The 16,030-nt window shown below is 43.2% G+C and overlaps 1 protein-coding gene across 16 annotated transcripts in view; it reads right to left on the bottom strand.

Annotated features, from left to right (window-relative positions):
- Positions 1–16,030, bottom strand: part of RIMS1 (regulating synaptic membrane exocytosis 1) — an 871,728-nt gene that overhangs the window by 237,521 nt on the left and 618,177 nt on the right. For 14 of the 16 annotated variants that reach the window (XM_030199020.1, XM_030199021.1, XM_030199022.1 and 11 more), the window contains one exon: positions 8,236–8,348. The exons of the other annotated variants lie outside the window; for them this stretch is intronic. In XM_030199020.1, coding sequence (XP_030054880.1) covers positions 8,236–8,348 — 113 coding nt within the window. The remainder of the gene's footprint in view (positions 1–8,235; positions 8,349–16,030) is intronic. 16 annotated transcript variants of the gene reach the window in all.

Here is a 16,030-nt window from a genome sequence, read left to right as displayed (position 1 = left end):
CAATCCTTTAGATTGTAAGCTCCTTTGAGCAGGGACTGCCCCCCCTTTTTTGTTAAATTGTACAGCGCTGCGTAACCCTAGTAGCGCTATAGAAATGTCAAGTAGTAGTAGTAGACTATAGAATTACAACATACAAAAACAACTACAATAATATCTCTTTAAACATATACAAAAAATGACATCCCATCCTTAATCCCTCTGATGTAAGTCACTTACAATATAATATCTCAAACAATAGAAGAAGGTTGCTGGACAAAATACGTTTTCAATGCTTTATGAAGTTCTGACAAAGATGACAAATGTTATAACTGGGTAGGCAAGATATTCCATATCAATGGAGCATAGCAGGAAAATGGGCAGCTCCTCATTACCTGAGTTCTACTGCATGGCAAAGATTGCAAAACATAAGTATGTTGAGAAGCTGAATAAAGCAGTTGGGTAGAACTATGTACAGTATGACCAAAAGGGCAGATAGACTCTGGAACCAAGTGGGGAAAATTTTAAAAACCATCATAAAAATCTTATATCTCATGTGAAACTCAATTGGCAGCCAATAGTGACTCTCTAAACTTGTGATAATATGTTCAAACCAAAGTACCCTCAAAACAATGATTGCAGTATCATGGTCTGAGAGTGGAAGCCAGCAAGTCATGTTGTAAAACATTACTATAATTCAGACAGAGTATTAAGACTGCTTGAAACACCGTGCAAAAGTCACCAGCATCTAAAACTGATTGCAAATGGTGAAGTACTTTAATCTTGTGAAACGCCGTATGCACAACCTCATTAATGTGGAACCTTATAGTAAAATGTTGATCCAAGGTTACCCCCAAATAGATTACTTCCTCCTTTATTACTATACAATCATCCACATTCAGGACTGATGGAGGGACAAACTATTTATTGTGTGAAATAGAAAGCCTGTGCTTCCCTTGCTGGCTTGGAAAGCAATTGCTTGTGTCCCCTGTGTGGCTACTCATTCTTCTATACTCCCAATCCCTCCTTATATTCACCCAACTTCAGCACTGTTTCTTTGGAAAAATAATGATGTTTGAGCACTAGAATCATAGAAAGTCTTCTCCATTTTATCAGCATCTCCTAAATGTCCTCAAGTAAGACCTTCTCATGAGCTACAATCAAAGAATCCTTTCCCTAAGTGGGGGTGAGGTGGGGGGTTCCATCTGCCATAGCTAGAAATGGCATGTAAATCAGACACCTTCTGAACTGTGGAACAGAAATAATGTGGGTGTCCAATAACCGGTGTACAACTGGAGGATAGATATAACACATTCCCTTTCATTTCATCATTATAAATAGCAAAACATATGAATATAGGTACCCTAAATAAGAAGCTTGGGAAGGCCAAGCCTTCCCAGCATCAATAGCCCCAACTCTGAGTCAACCAGCATCTTCCTCTTCATCATCTTGCTTGCGTGCTGCCACTGTTGCTGAGGCGACTTAAAACTGAGAGGAAGCATGGGGTTATTGTAGGAGCTGCTGCTGGCTTTGTCAGACCTCTCCCTTCTGATATAGATTTCCTGTTTCTGAGAGGGTGTGGCCAAAACATCCAGTAGCAGTATGAACAATCAATGGCTTCATACTTCTTTCATGTTTTAAGCAGCAATGATAGAGGTGACAGGGGTGAGTGGGGGGACAGAAGATATTTAACCATAGGGGTGTGGGGGAAACATAAGATGAAGAGCCATGGGATATGAGAGAAAATACATGATATTTGACAAAAGGGAGGGGGTGAAATAACAGAAGATTTTGGATCAGGGGAGGGGAAAGAAAGGAGTTATGATGGTTTGTGGTAGAGTGCGCACAGGAGGTGAAATAGACAGAGGGGAAAAGCTGATTCATGAGTTTGGAAAGGAAGGCAAGGAACACAATGGGAGATGCTAGATGCAGGGGGCATGAAGACGGTGACAGATTTGATGCTGGCCATGGGGATGAATAGGGTGACAGATGACACCAGGGGGAGTAAGAAGACAAAGTGTGTATGCTGGACAAAGGATAAGGAGGAGAAGGAAGCAGTGGGAAGTTGTAGGACTCAGGGGTGGGCAGGGAAACAGAGGGGTGATATGGTAGATATGGAGCTGATGACATTCAACATGTCTTAAATATCATTAAAATATCAAATGAAATGATGATTCAGTGGTAGTCTCTCTAGATGATGAAAAGGCTTTCAATAAAGTAGAATGGTACCGGAAGATTGGAGGGTGGCCATTGTAACGCTGATTTTAAAAAAAGTTTCCAGAAGAGATCCAGGAAATTATAGACCGGTGAGCCTGACATTGGTACCGGGCAAAATGATAAGAGAATATTATAAAGAACAAAATTACAGTGCATATTCAAAAGCATAGATTAATGAGACAAAGCCAACATAGATTTAGTGAAAGGAAATCTTGCTTCACCAATCTATTACATTTCTTTGAAGGGGTGAACAAACATGTGGATAAAGGTGAGCCAGTCAATATTGTGTATCTGGATTTTCAAAAGGCATTTGACTAACTACCTCATGAAAGACTCCAGAGGAAATTAGAGTGTCATGGGTTAGGAGATAGATGTCCTATTGTGGATTTAAAACTGGTTAAAAGATAGAAAACAGAGAGTAGGGTTAAATGGTCAGTATTCCCAATGGAGAAGGGTAATTAGTGGGGTTCCCCAGGGGTCTGTGTGGGACTGCTGCTTTTTAACATATTTTTAAATGATCTGGAGATGGGAGTAACTAGTGAGGTAATTAAATTTGTTGACACAAAGAGGGGAATTTTCAAAAGGGTCATCCTCATTTCAATTTGGATGTCCTCGCAAAACATCCCATCCAGGGACGGGGAAACCCGAATTTTCAAAACAAGATGGATGCCCATCTTTCGTTTCGATAATACGGTCAGGGACGTCCAACTCCTTAAATTTGGTCATCCCTGGACTTGGTCATTTCTGCTTTTTGGCATCAAAACCTAGGACATCCATTTCAGAATCGACCAAATGCAAGCCATTTGGTTGTGAGAGGAGCCAGCTTTTGTAGTGCACTGGTCCCCCTGACATTTCAGGACACCAACCGGGCACCATAAGGGGCACTGCAGTGGACTTCATAAATTGTTCCCAGGTACATAGCTCCCTTATCTTGTATGCTGAGCCCCCAAACCCCCTCAAAACACACTACCCCCAACTGTACACCACTACAATAGCCCTTACGGGTGAAGGGGGGCACCTAGATGTGGGTGCAGTGGGTTTGTGGTGGCTATTGGAGGGCTCACTGTTTCCTCCACAAACGTAACAGGTAGGGGGGGGTATGGCCTGGGTCCGCCTGCCTGAAGTGCACTGCACCCACTAAAACTGCTCCAGGGACCTGTATACTGCTGTGATGGACCTGAGTATGACATCTGAGGCTGGCATAGAGGCAATCAATATTTTGAAAGATATTTTTTGAGGGTGGGAGGGGGTTAGTGACCACTGGGGGAGAAGGGGAGGTCATCCCCGATTCTCTCCGGTGGTCATCTGTTCATTTCGGGCACCTTTTTGTGCCTTGGTTGCAAGAAAAACAAGACCAAGTAAAGTCGTCCAAGTATCTAAATGGCAGATGACTTTTAATGTGAGCAAGTGCAAAGTGATGCATGTGGGAAAGAGGAACCTGAACTATAGCTACGCAATGCAAGGTTCCACATTAGAAGTCACTGACCAAGAGAGGGATCTAGACATCGCTGTTGATGATGCGGCGGTGGCTAAGAAAGCAAATAAAATGTTAGGTATTATTAGGAAAGGAATGAAAAACAAAAATGAGGACATTATAATGCCTTTGTATCGCTCCATGGTACCACTGTACCTTAAATTTTGTATTCAATTCTAGTCACCGCATCTTTAAAAAGATATAGTGGAATTAGAAAAGGTGCAGACAAGGGTGCCGAAAATGATAAAAAGGTGCAGAGAAGGGCAACGAAAATGATAAAGGGGAAGGGACAACTTCCCTATGAGGAAAGAATAAAGTGGCTAGGGCTCTTCAGCTTGGAGAAAAGATGGCTGAGGGGAGATATGATAAAGGTCTATAAAATAATGAGTGGAGTAGAACAAGTAGACGTGAATCATTTGTTTACTCTTTCCAAAAATACTAGGACTAGGGGGCATGCAATGAAGTTACAAAGTAGTAAATTTAAAAGAAAACAGAGAACATTTTTCTTCACTCAATGTGTAATTAAACTTTGGAATTTGTTTCCAGAGAATGTAGTAAAAGCAGTTAGCTTACCGGGGTTTAAAAAAGGTTGGGATGGCTTCCTAAAGGAAAAATCCATAAGCCATTATCAACATGGATGGGGAAAATTCACTGCTCATTTCTAGGATAAGCTGGTCAAATCGTACGGCAAAATTCTACTACAACTTCATCCAATATGCAATACAACAGTTAGTAGAAATTATGGTGTATATATGTACTTGCGACTTGTTATTACGTCTAGTTCTTTTACTTAGGAAAAGTCTCATACAGTCATAGGGGTCTTTTTCATGCCACGCCAATTATGGCGTACCCCAGTTTTATGACACATATAATCACAGACGATCCCTTCCTCCACCTTCTTATTTTGCTCTTATAAATTTCTCTATTTTATACATTTTCTCTATTTTATACTTTTTTTTCACTCTTTTTCTTCTTTTTTTATTTGTGTTTGCATGAGGAGGACCACAGGTTCAATAAGTACACGCTAAGTACTGTACACCCTTGCGCTGAAATTAATTTTTTTATTTTTTATCTAGGCTGTGCTCATTTTGCAATGAAAAACATAACTTAGCTTAAATTTCCAGGTGCAGATATTTCCCAGACAGGTGCCTGTTTCGCTCAACGCGGCTTTCTCAAGGGGTTAGTCTCACACTGGTTAGCATAACCCCACAACCTCAATTCATGTCCTCTAGTTCTATTGCCTTCTTGTCTCTGGAAAAGGTTTGTTTGTAAATTAATACCTTTCAAACATTTGAACATCTGTATCATATCACCCCGTCTCTCCTTTCCTCCAGGGTATACATATTTAGGTCCTCAAGTCTCTCCTCATAAGTCTTGAGACACAAACCCATACCATTTTGGTAACTTTTCTCTGAACCGCTTCAAGTCTTTTCGTCCTTAACAAGATATGGCTTCCAAAACTGAATACAATACCCAACGACTTGTACAGGGATATCAGCACCTTCTTACTTGTACCACCACTTTTCCATGCACCAATCCGGCACTACCGCCAGGCTACCCCAGGAGCCCGATGGTAGTGCTTGCTCTCACCATGCACCATTTCTAGTACTGAAAAAATACTTCTATTTTTTTAGCACCAGGGGCTTACCCAGCAGTAATTGGACAGCCCCACACACTGCCTGCTACCACCAGGTTATTGCGGGAGCCCTTATTGCCTCCTAAATAGGTGGTGGTAAGGGCTCCCCCTAGAAATGGCCACATGGCAAGTGTTTACCTTACCGCGTGGCCATTTCTTTTTTATAGAAAAAAAACTTTTACCAGGTGGTGGTAAAAGGGGGTCTTGGCGCATGGCAAACCTGCACACTGATGCCACCGCAGGGCTCCTTTTACTGGCACTTGATAAAAGGGGCCCTTAGTGAGTAACTGCAAGAGGGCATACATGTAGGCAGAGCATGGATGGGCCATGGGCATGTCACCAAACAATGCGCAGAACTTATAGAATACCATCAGTTGCATGCATTGATTGGTGCACCTAGACATGCCCAATTACTCCAGCCATTGACCTGGCACAAGTGATCACACTTTGGCACACCAAAGTGGGTTTGTGCTAGTATTCTATAATGCTACCACTACTTACAGGAAGGTAACAGAGCAGAACTCCTTTTTGCACCATATGTTAGTATCCAAAACCTCTAGGAGTAAATCTTTAAGAAGGTGACTAATTTTAGGTGGCAGGAATGCACATCAAATAGTGACATTCTAGTCATTTACACATACAAGTCACCACTTGTATAGCTACTCTTATGTTCATCACCACGCAGACCTATCGTCGATCATACTGGCTCAGAATGGTGCCAAAAGCTAGACTGAAAAACTGGGCTTTAAGGGATGTTTTAAATCTAGGGAGAGAAAGCTCAGAGCGAAGGGGGGAAGATTGTTCCAAAGCTTAGAGGCTAGAAAGAAAAAGGCAACAGGCCTAGTGAACTCATAATGTGCAAAGGAAGGGGGGAGGGGGAAGGAAGAACAAGATGATGGCCATCTAGGGAACAAACGGCGTGGGTTGGGATGTATGGGATAACGAGGCAGAATCCTCTGTAACACACCATATTCTGTAAGTTATGCTACAAGTGTGAGCCTTGTCTATGTCCTGACTATGCTCCACCCCTCTGTACGGCCCCTTGAAAATATACACTATGTAAGTTAAGGGGTATTTGCAGAATAGCGCTCAGGTAGAATTTTGTCAAATGGTCACTCATGTGCACATATGGGTATATATGCTACTATTATAAAGATTTACACATATAACACGTGTAAATGTGAGTGCCTAAATTATAGAATTGCCCCCTGAAGGAGGCAGTTCTATTACCAGGCTTCTCTAATTAGGCACGATGATGCCAGCAGATAGCATCAATTCTGAAATGTCATATATGTGCCATGATGCCTTTGAAGAACACTAGATAAGTTGGCATGAACATGCTGTCTGTGGCTACTGTAAACACATATGCCTAAATATGGTACATTGGTATATAAGTAACAATATTCTACAGTTTATGCACATAAGTGGGGGCCCATCCTATGCTCCACCCCAATGAATTCCACCTTGAATTTACACGCTAACCCCCCTGTTTACAAAGCCATGCTAGTGGCTGCCGGTGTGCTAATTTGAATGGGCTATGTTGGCATTGCCAAGTGACTTTGTAAGCGGGAGGGGGGGGTAAGACATTTGTCCACGTATGATATACATTAGCACTGAGTGCTCTGCTAGCACTTGCGCTCACAAGTATATATTCACCTGCATAAGTGCTAGTTTTCTGTAAATTTAAGCATGCATATGGCACTTAAATTTAAACACACCTTCTTATAGAATGAGAGGGATAGGAACTCAATTCTAAGCAAAACACAGCACCAGTTACAGGCATGTTTGATAACCATCTCCACACAACAAAGCAGTGCTTTACCATACCATGGCGATCATGAAAAACTTCTTTGTAGTCATCCCAGAAATGATATGAGATTAGTACTACATCCCACTAAAGCGATTTGTTGATTTGAAGTGAGCAGATATGGCACTCTGAAATAGTTGACTTGAAGTGTTCCTCCAGAGCTATGAAGCACTGTTTGTTAGACGTAAAGCAAAACTAACAATTATTTAACATCATCTTTCAGCACTTGTTCTGGTGCTGTACTGCAAGCCATACTCCAGCTTTCTTCAGGCTCCTATCCAGGGAGCAGTTCAGAGATTGGTTTTCCCTCACAGGACTAGAAGAGAATTTAATGATGCCATGGAGAGAACTAAAAGGTCTTGGCATGTAAAACTTCCAAATATATTTTTCCACCTCAAGGGTTTTTCACCATAATATAATATGCAGTGTTTCTCTGTTATTACTGTTCCAGCTCTGGCTAAAGGGGGTGATTTCAGCTGTAAAATGCAGATATTCTGTCAAAAAGTATTGGGAAGTTGGAGGACTGCACATCCTTGGTTGAATTTTCAGTGGATTGCAGCAAGTATCTGATGAGATTTAAGCAGTTATTGCCACTGCAGACCAAATATGTCTTTTCAAAAATATATTTGGCCTCTTTATATGTGGTGAACTTATGGGCAAGCTGGGGTCTGGTAGGAAAATTACATGGAGATTTGCAAAATTCAGTTGCTCCTTGCACTGCTGAAATAAAAATAAAGAAAGCACCACAACTGGCATTTTACTTTATTCTATAGCTACAACTACTTAAAATCCAGTCCATTGTAAAATAACCTTCACTATTCTGGAAGAGTATTTCAATACAGCGCATCTTCCAATAGGTTATGATACAACCCTGCTTTATGAAGATCCAAAGGATACAAGCCTAATAGTAATTTTCCATCTGGACAAGTTTACCATCACTCTGCTGGCTAATACATAATGAACAACCAACTTTTGTAAAAAGCTGAGACCAACAATGTACAGAAAACAAATTACTGCAATTTTTAAAAATAATATCTGGCTGTAGTTCATGCTATACATCCATGACCCCTCCCTCCCTTTCAACATTCTGAATTAAAGACATGTGTTTAATGCTACTGCCTTTACCTTGGGATATTGCTCAAGCTCATATTCTTGACTAGAGCCAGACCCTGCCATCTGCTTATAACGGTGCACTTTCATTTTCATCTGTCTTGTCCGCTCTTCCACCACCAAGTTTGCTGTAAAACATATAATAGAAGCTCATGAAATGAGGTGAAACTGTTGTTAGGAAAAGCATTGTTCATTCTTGGTAAACGGAGGAAACAATACAAAAAGACTACGCTGCAAGCAGAATTCATATAGCAACTAAAACAAGATCATGGTGCCATGCTGGTAAACAGTCTTTTAATTGAAAGGATCCAAACCACACACCTGAGCACTGTATTTGTTGTTCAAGTCTGTAATTATCCTTTTCTCTGGCCTGACAACATGTATATACATATCGAAGAAAGCCACCAGAACAGGAGAACTGTTAAAACAACAAACTGCTTCTTGAGACAATTCATTTTTATATTCTTTTTTTAATGGTCACTGAAAACATTACATAATGAAACTATTAAGTATGCCCATTCCTCTTGCTTTGACACTAGCAGCACACTTGTCCTCCCCTAACCTCTCAGAAGTTCAAAATACATACTATTTTCTCCACTAACTCCTCAGAATTTACTAGAAGCAAACGGAGTTCACACTGCAGAACCACCAAATGACATTAATTTAATGAACAAGCAAATAAGAGGGAATCAGCAACACAAACCAAGCAATGCAGAAACAAAGTGTAGTGGGCCACACATAGAAATGAAGGGTGGAGCCTTAGATTGGAGGAAGCAATATTTATTTAAGGATCCGACACAACCCATGTTTCGGCAATATGCCTGTGCTAGGAGTCATCTATAGTGTACATTTTGTAGGAAAGAACTGAAAATAGTTATTTGTCTCTTAGATGGCTGCAAAGTGCTGATGGCAGAACGTTTGTATTATGAAAAGCACAAGGTGGTGCATCTCATTCATTTACCAGAAAAGCATTGGGATCTCATTCATTTACCAGAAAAGCATTGGGATCATGACTTCAAAAGAATTGTGGAAATAAAGAGGTCCTAACCGATAAAAAGTTGGATACAAGAAAACTGGACAGTGGTAAAAGAAAAAAAAAACCACTGGTATGGCATTAGTAATAGAGGTGTCAGTACTAAGTGATTACTTGTGAGTCTTATGGAGAGAGAGAAGATCCTTAAATACCAAGAAATAAAGTCCAAGACCAAGAAAATATGACAGAAAGATAAAGAAATAGTCTGTATTGTTTTGGGTGCCAAATGCTTGATCAAAAAAAATTTCAAAGGTCACCTGGGTAGGTTGCCTATTCATGTCTTATATCCTAGCAACTCCAGAGGGAAGCTCTCATTGGCATGATGCAAGTTCTATGGCAAGTGCTAGCAGTAAATTTAAGAAAGTGAATGATATTCCAAATACCCAAACTTTATTAGCTAGTCTCCATACCCTTTCCCCCATAGTTTTAAAAATTAAATTTTCTGCCACAGCATTAACAGGTAGACTCTAGAAGGAACAACAAGGCCTAGCACGGGCGTAGCCATGGGTGGGCCTGGACGGGCCCAGGCCCAGCCACTTTCCCTCCAGGCCCGCCTACCCAACATCCCCTCGCCCGGGGTTTAAATCTTTTTTTACCTCCGTCGCAGCCACGTCATTGAAAGCCCTGACCATTGAGCCTTCCCTTCATGAATTCGTTTCCTCAGAGTCCCGCCTTCTGACGTCATTTCCTCTTTCTGCGAAGGCAGGACTCTGAGGGAACGATCTCAGGAAGGGAAGGCTAGAGATGGGCAGGGATTTCAATGATGCGGCCCCTTCGACGGAGGTAATAAATAAAGATATAAACCACGCAGGGCACTGTGGCAGGAAGAAAAAGGGGGATGTTGGGGGGAAAAGAGGGCGGGCAGATGGAATGGGAGGAGAGGATGGGGGCGAAGGAGAATCGCTGGACATGGATGGGAGCGGGAGGGGAGGGCAGGGGAGAGAAGAGAATCGCTGGGTATGGATGGATGGGGGGGCAGGGGAGAGAAGAGAATCGCTGGGTATGGATGGATGGAGGGGGGGCAGAGGAGAGAAGAGAATCACTGGGTATGGATGGCTGGAGGGGGGCAAGGGAGAGAAGAGAATCGCTGGGTATGGATGGATAGAGGGGGCAGGGGAGAGAAGAGAATTTCTGGGTATGGATGGATAGAGGGGGGCAAGGGAGAGAAGAGAATTGCTGGATATGGATGGATGGATGGAGGGCAGGGGAGAGGAGAGTTGCTGGACATGGGTGGATGGCGGGGTGGGCAGGGGAAAGAAGAGTTGCTGGACATGGGTAGATGGAGGGGAGGGCAGGGGAGAGGAAGGTTGCTGGACATGGATGGATTGAAGGGAGGGCAGGGGAGAGGAGGGTTGCTGGACATGGATAGAGGAGAGGGAAGGGAGAGAGAAGAAATGCTGGACATGGATGGAGGGGAGGGAAGTGTGAGGAAGGAGATGAGATGAGGGTAAAGGAAGAGAGGAGAAAAACTGCACATGGATGAAGAAAATAGGCAGAAGCTGGATCCACTGGATAGTCAAATCTGCGGAGGACCCAGCTTTTACTTATGGATGTAGGGCAAGAAATGAAGAAGAAAAGGTGGAAAGTAAAGAAATAAATGGAAAGGAAGCCCTGGAAACGGAGTTAAGAGGACAGATAGCAGCAGAATCAGATACTGGGCCATGATCAGAAAAACAAAGTCACCAGACAACAAAGGTAGAACAAAATCATTTTATTTTTATTATAGTGTTTGGAATATGTCCACTTTGAGAATCAGGTGCTCAACGTTAAAAGTTTATATTTATTTACTTATTTATGGCATTTTATCCCACATTAAACATGAATTATATTGGACCCTGGAATCATTTAATTTTTTTTCCCCTGGAGAGAGTAATGCATTGCCCCCCCCCCCCCCCCCCAGGCTCTCTCCCCAGCTATAGCCAGCTCTGCAAATTTGAGGGGAGGCGCAGAGGTGGACGGGGGGTGGGGGCAGAGGTGGACGAGGGGCGCAGAGGTGGACCGAGCTTGTTGTTAAACATTTACCAGCACACCACTGTCTAGTGCCCACCCATCCAACCTGTGGCCCACCCAAAAATTGCCTTCTGGCTACGCCACTGAGGCCTAGTTCAGTCTTAGAAAAAAATAAAAGAGAGAAGCAAGCATTATTAATTAGTTTCCATAGTATACAACCTTTTTACCCATAGTTTTAAACTGGAACTTTCTCTTGAAGTAGAAACTTAATAGCCAAGAGTAATAGAAAGGATAGTAACAAGGCACAGACTGTCCTAAAAAAATTTATTTTCTGTTCTTTGCCTGCTGGAGAGGTAGCACTGCTACTAACCTGAACTAGGTGTTTATTTATTTATTGCATTTGTATCCCACATTTTCCCACCTCTTTGCAGGCTCAATGTGGCTTACAATACATCATGGATAGTGGAAATATAATAGAAAAATAGGCATTTAGTGTTACAGAAAAGTTTTGTTAACATGATAATGATAAGACATGATAGTAGTATGCAAACAGATATTATAAGACATCTCTAACTATGTGTGGAGATTTATGTATATTCACATTGGTTGATCTTTGTGGTAAGCCTTGCTGAAGAGATGGGTCTTCAGTAGTTTGCGGAAGTTCGTTAGTTCGTAGGTCATTTTTAAGTTGCACGGCAGTGCATTCCATAACTGTGTGCTTAAGTAGGTGAAGTTTGACGCGTGCATTACTTTGTATTTTAGACCTTTACAGTTAGGGAAGTGCAGATCAAGGAATGTGCGGGATGATCTTTTGGAATTCTTGGGTGATAAGTCTATCAGGTCTGACATGTAGGCTGGTGCATCTCCATGAATGATTTTGTGAACTAGGGAGCAAATTTTGAACGTGATGCGTTCTTCGAGTGGGAGCCAGTGTAGTTTTTCTCATAGGGGCTTGGCACTTTCATATTTTGTTTTGCCGAATATGAGTCTAGCTGCAGTGTTCTGGGCTGTCTGAAGTTTCTTGATTATTTGCTCTTTACAGCCGGCATAGAGTGTGTTGCAGTAATCTAGATGACTGAGCACCATTGATTGTACCAGATTACGGAAAACGTTCCTTGGGAAGTAAGGTCTTACTCTTTTTAATTTCCACATTGAGTGGAACATCTTCTTGGTTGTGTTTTTCGCATGGCTTTCGAGTGTTAGGTGTCGATCGATGGTAACTCCAAGAATTTTTAGGGTGTCCGAAATAGGAAGGTTCAGATTTGGTGTGTTAATGGCTGTGAATTTGTTCTTGTTATGTTGAGATGTGAGTATTAAGGTGAGAGCAGGGGCGTAGCCAGACAACAGATTTTGGGTGGGCCTAGGCAAGAATTGTGTGGGCACCAAGTGTTCTCCTCCCTCCCCCCAAAAAAAATCTCAGCTGGTGGGAAAACGCTTCTTTCCACCTTGACAGCAGGAATGCACTGAAAACTGAGCATGCACAGGTGCCGGTGTTGTGGAGAGTAGCATTTTTGTTACCATCAGGGGGAAATCTTCAGCTGGCGGAACTTGGGATTCCTACCAGTTACCACTAAACATGTGCTACTGTTGGGTGGGCCTGAGCCATAAATGGGTGGGCCCTGGCCCACCGAAACCCACCTGTGGCTATGTCACTGGGTGAGAGGAAGTAGAATATTTGCAAAGGTTACTAATTATACTTGTGAACTGTGAATGGGATATCCTGTCTGCAAGTATCCAGTGTATAGTTAATCACAACAAAGGTTACTAATGGCAATCTGATTAACTGGGCTAGCTTCAAAGGGTTTGTTTAAAGCAGTCTCCTTAGAAAACAAACTATATAGAGAGAAAAGGTCCCACTTAACTTCTTTCTGAGAAGTTCTGAGAGAAGAGGACAAATCTCTGGTAAGTGACATTATTTTGCTCTGTGCTTGGTAACTTAAAGATTAGGTATAAAAGAGGAATTGTAGGATACTGAAACTAACAGAATTAAAAAAACAAAACAAACAAAAAAAGAAGCAAACTTTATTAGCTAGTCTTCATACCCTTTCCTCCATAGTTTTAAAACTTGAATTAGACTCATAGTTCAGCCCTTATTTCCACCCACCCTCCCCAGCTCCCACTTACCCCTAACTCAACTCTTCATTATAGTCAATTATTCTAATTAGGACAACAAGAGGATAGTTTTCAGTATAGTTTTAATTACATTTAATTAGTTTCTGAGAAGCAAACACTAAATAATTTACATATTACACCATATAATCTTAAGGCTCTTTATATTCATCTGATATCCCTAGTACCGTAAGAAGTTTTAATTAAACAACTGTATAATGTTAAGCTGCAGACAGAGGTCCAGCAGCAAGAGGGGTGCTATCCAGTCTTTTGCCTTGAGTGCCATATATATGATTACCTCCTAGTTGGTGACAGTTATATGTGTGTGCTCGATACAAAGAGCTCCTAGCTCTCAGAAAACGAGTCCATTCTCTTGAGGCTAGAGTAGCAGACTTGGTGGAGATGAGGGAGACAGAGAGGTATTGTGAAGGGGTGGAGCAGATGGAAGTGGAGGGGGAAGGAGTGAGGCGGCTCAAGAGCAAAAGGAGACAGAACAGAGCCTTGCCTTTATTACTTCCCCAGAGAGAGAGAAGAGAAAGGTTAGTGCCCCCTGAAAAATGGAGGAGAGAAAAAGACTACACTACCCAGCAGCCCCGGCGCAAGCCCTGGTTCAGAGATTACCTTCCCCAGCAGGTCACAGGGGAGAACTCTGACAAGGCAAGGGAGGGGCCCCTGGAGGGTAATGAAGGGAAGGAGGAACAGCTGAAAAGTGGGTGGGATGAGGAACCCATGGAGTGGCAAGAGGCGGAGGAGAGGGAGAGGGAGGGGAACCCAGAGGAGCCGATGCACCTCACAGCCTGGTCTTATTCCTTAGGAAAAAAGCTGAAAAAGCAGGTGAACTCGTGGTATGGCAGCTGGGTTGCAAGGGGAAAGAGAATGGGTCATGAGGGAGAAGGGTCAGTGTATTGAGAGAGTGACCCAAGAAAGGGTGGGACCTTTTTTCTTCCCAAAGCGAGTTCAGGCTATCATGCACTGTGTGTTAAAGGTGCTGTTTGAAGAGAGATTATTGCCTCCCCCTGTGTGAACTGTTCACAGCGGGAGGAAGCTGGTTGTGAGAAAGTGTTTGCTCAAGCCTGAAGAAGTGGTTTATTGGGAACTGTTTATTGGGACTGTTTGCCAAAGCACCAGGAAGAAACCGGGAGCAGTTTCTCTTTTTTTCTTGTGTTGTTTTGTTTTCCTTCACGGACATTCTCCTCTTTTTCAAAGGGAAGTGAGAGAAGGAGAGTACGGGGCTGTAGACTGCTTAATCAGATTGCAGGGGACTGGAGTTGTTTTTCTTTCCCGCTGTGCTGTGATCCTGAAAGGAGAACAGTGGGATTGTGTTTTGGATGCCTGCTTTATTGTTGTTTTGGAAACTGCTGGACTGTGAATCCCAGAAGGAAAATAAAGAAACTTGGGGATTTTCTTTTAAGTTTGATTTCTGTAAGCCCTGCCTTGTGGACTACAGTGGGCTAGGAGGTTGGGACATAAATCCTGTTTTGTAGCCGGAGTGTCCAAGGCAGGGGCAAGATTCTGTGGACCCTGGAAGGAGGGCCGGATCTTTCACAAGTGGTGGCAGTGGTGGGATCACACTGGACGTCCACGCAGAAGGAAGGCGTACCCGCAGGAAGCCAGAAGTCCGTCGAGGGAGCCAACGCTGAGAGCAGCGTAAACTCGTCTCTGCTTCCGGTAAGCATACACGGGAGCAGGGGTGGAGTGGAGGTGAGAAGGGAGTGGCCAGTGGGGACCAGGTGTCAAGGTGCTGCACTTGGAGAGTTTTTTTTTTGTGCCCTCTTTGTAGGTGACGGCAGCAGCACAAGCGATGGATCCTAAGGAGGTTTTCGCCTGGATGACCCTGCAATTCCAAAAGCAGCACGAATTGGCGGAGAAGATGATCGGGGATTCCCTGGCGGCTAATCGAGCCCAGCAGCAGCCGGTATTGGACATGTCCCAGGAGTTCCTGCGGAGGGAAGCCCACGCCCAGGGAGCCGTGAGTGGGACAAGAGACCGGGACTTGACTGTGGAGGGAACGAGTATGGTAGGACCTTATCCATTGAACTGGCTCACCTGGGGTAAACTGTCAGAAAAGGACATTGTGGATGACTTTTTGTGTGCTTTTGAGAGGGTGGTGGTGGCAGCTAAGTGGCCTCAGGAACAATGGGCCATTCGTTTAGCCCCCTCTCTAGCCCTAGTTGCTTTCCGCAGACTATCGCTCCTGGATGCTGGGGATTATAGGAAAGTGAAAGAGGCCATCAGAGATAGGTATGGGCTTAGTGCTCAGGCCTATTGTAGGCAATTTAGGGCCCTGGCATGGGGAAAAGGGGAGTCTCCTAAGGGCCTAGCCACTAAATTGATGGACCTAGCAAAGAAGTGGCTTGAGCCTGAAGGACGTACTGTGGAGCACATCCGAGGACATGGATTACTGAGACCAAGTCAGCACGGCTTTTGTGTGGGGAAATCCTGCCTGACCAATTTACTTCAATTCTTTGAAGGAGTGAACAAACATGTGGACAAAGGGGAACTGGTTGATACTGTATATCTGGATTTTCAAAAGGTGTTTGACAAGGTACCTCATGAAAGGCTACAGAGGAAATTGGAGGGTCATGGGATAGGAGGAAATGTCCTATCATGGATTAAAAACTGGTTGAAGGATAGGAAACAGAGAGTGGGGTTAAATGGTCAGTATTCGCAATGGAGAAGGGTAGTTAATGGGGTTCCTCAGGGGTCTGTGCTAGGACC

Source organism: Microcaecilia unicolor, chromosome 3, assembly GCF_901765095.1.
Source record: "Microcaecilia unicolor chromosome 3, aMicUni1.1, whole genome shotgun sequence".
Lineage (NCBI taxonomy): Eukaryota > Metazoa > Chordata > Amphibia > Gymnophiona > Siphonopidae > Microcaecilia > Microcaecilia unicolor.
The sequence above is the reverse complement of the archived record's forward strand: the minus strand, read 5'-3'. Positions and strand labels throughout refer to the sequence as shown.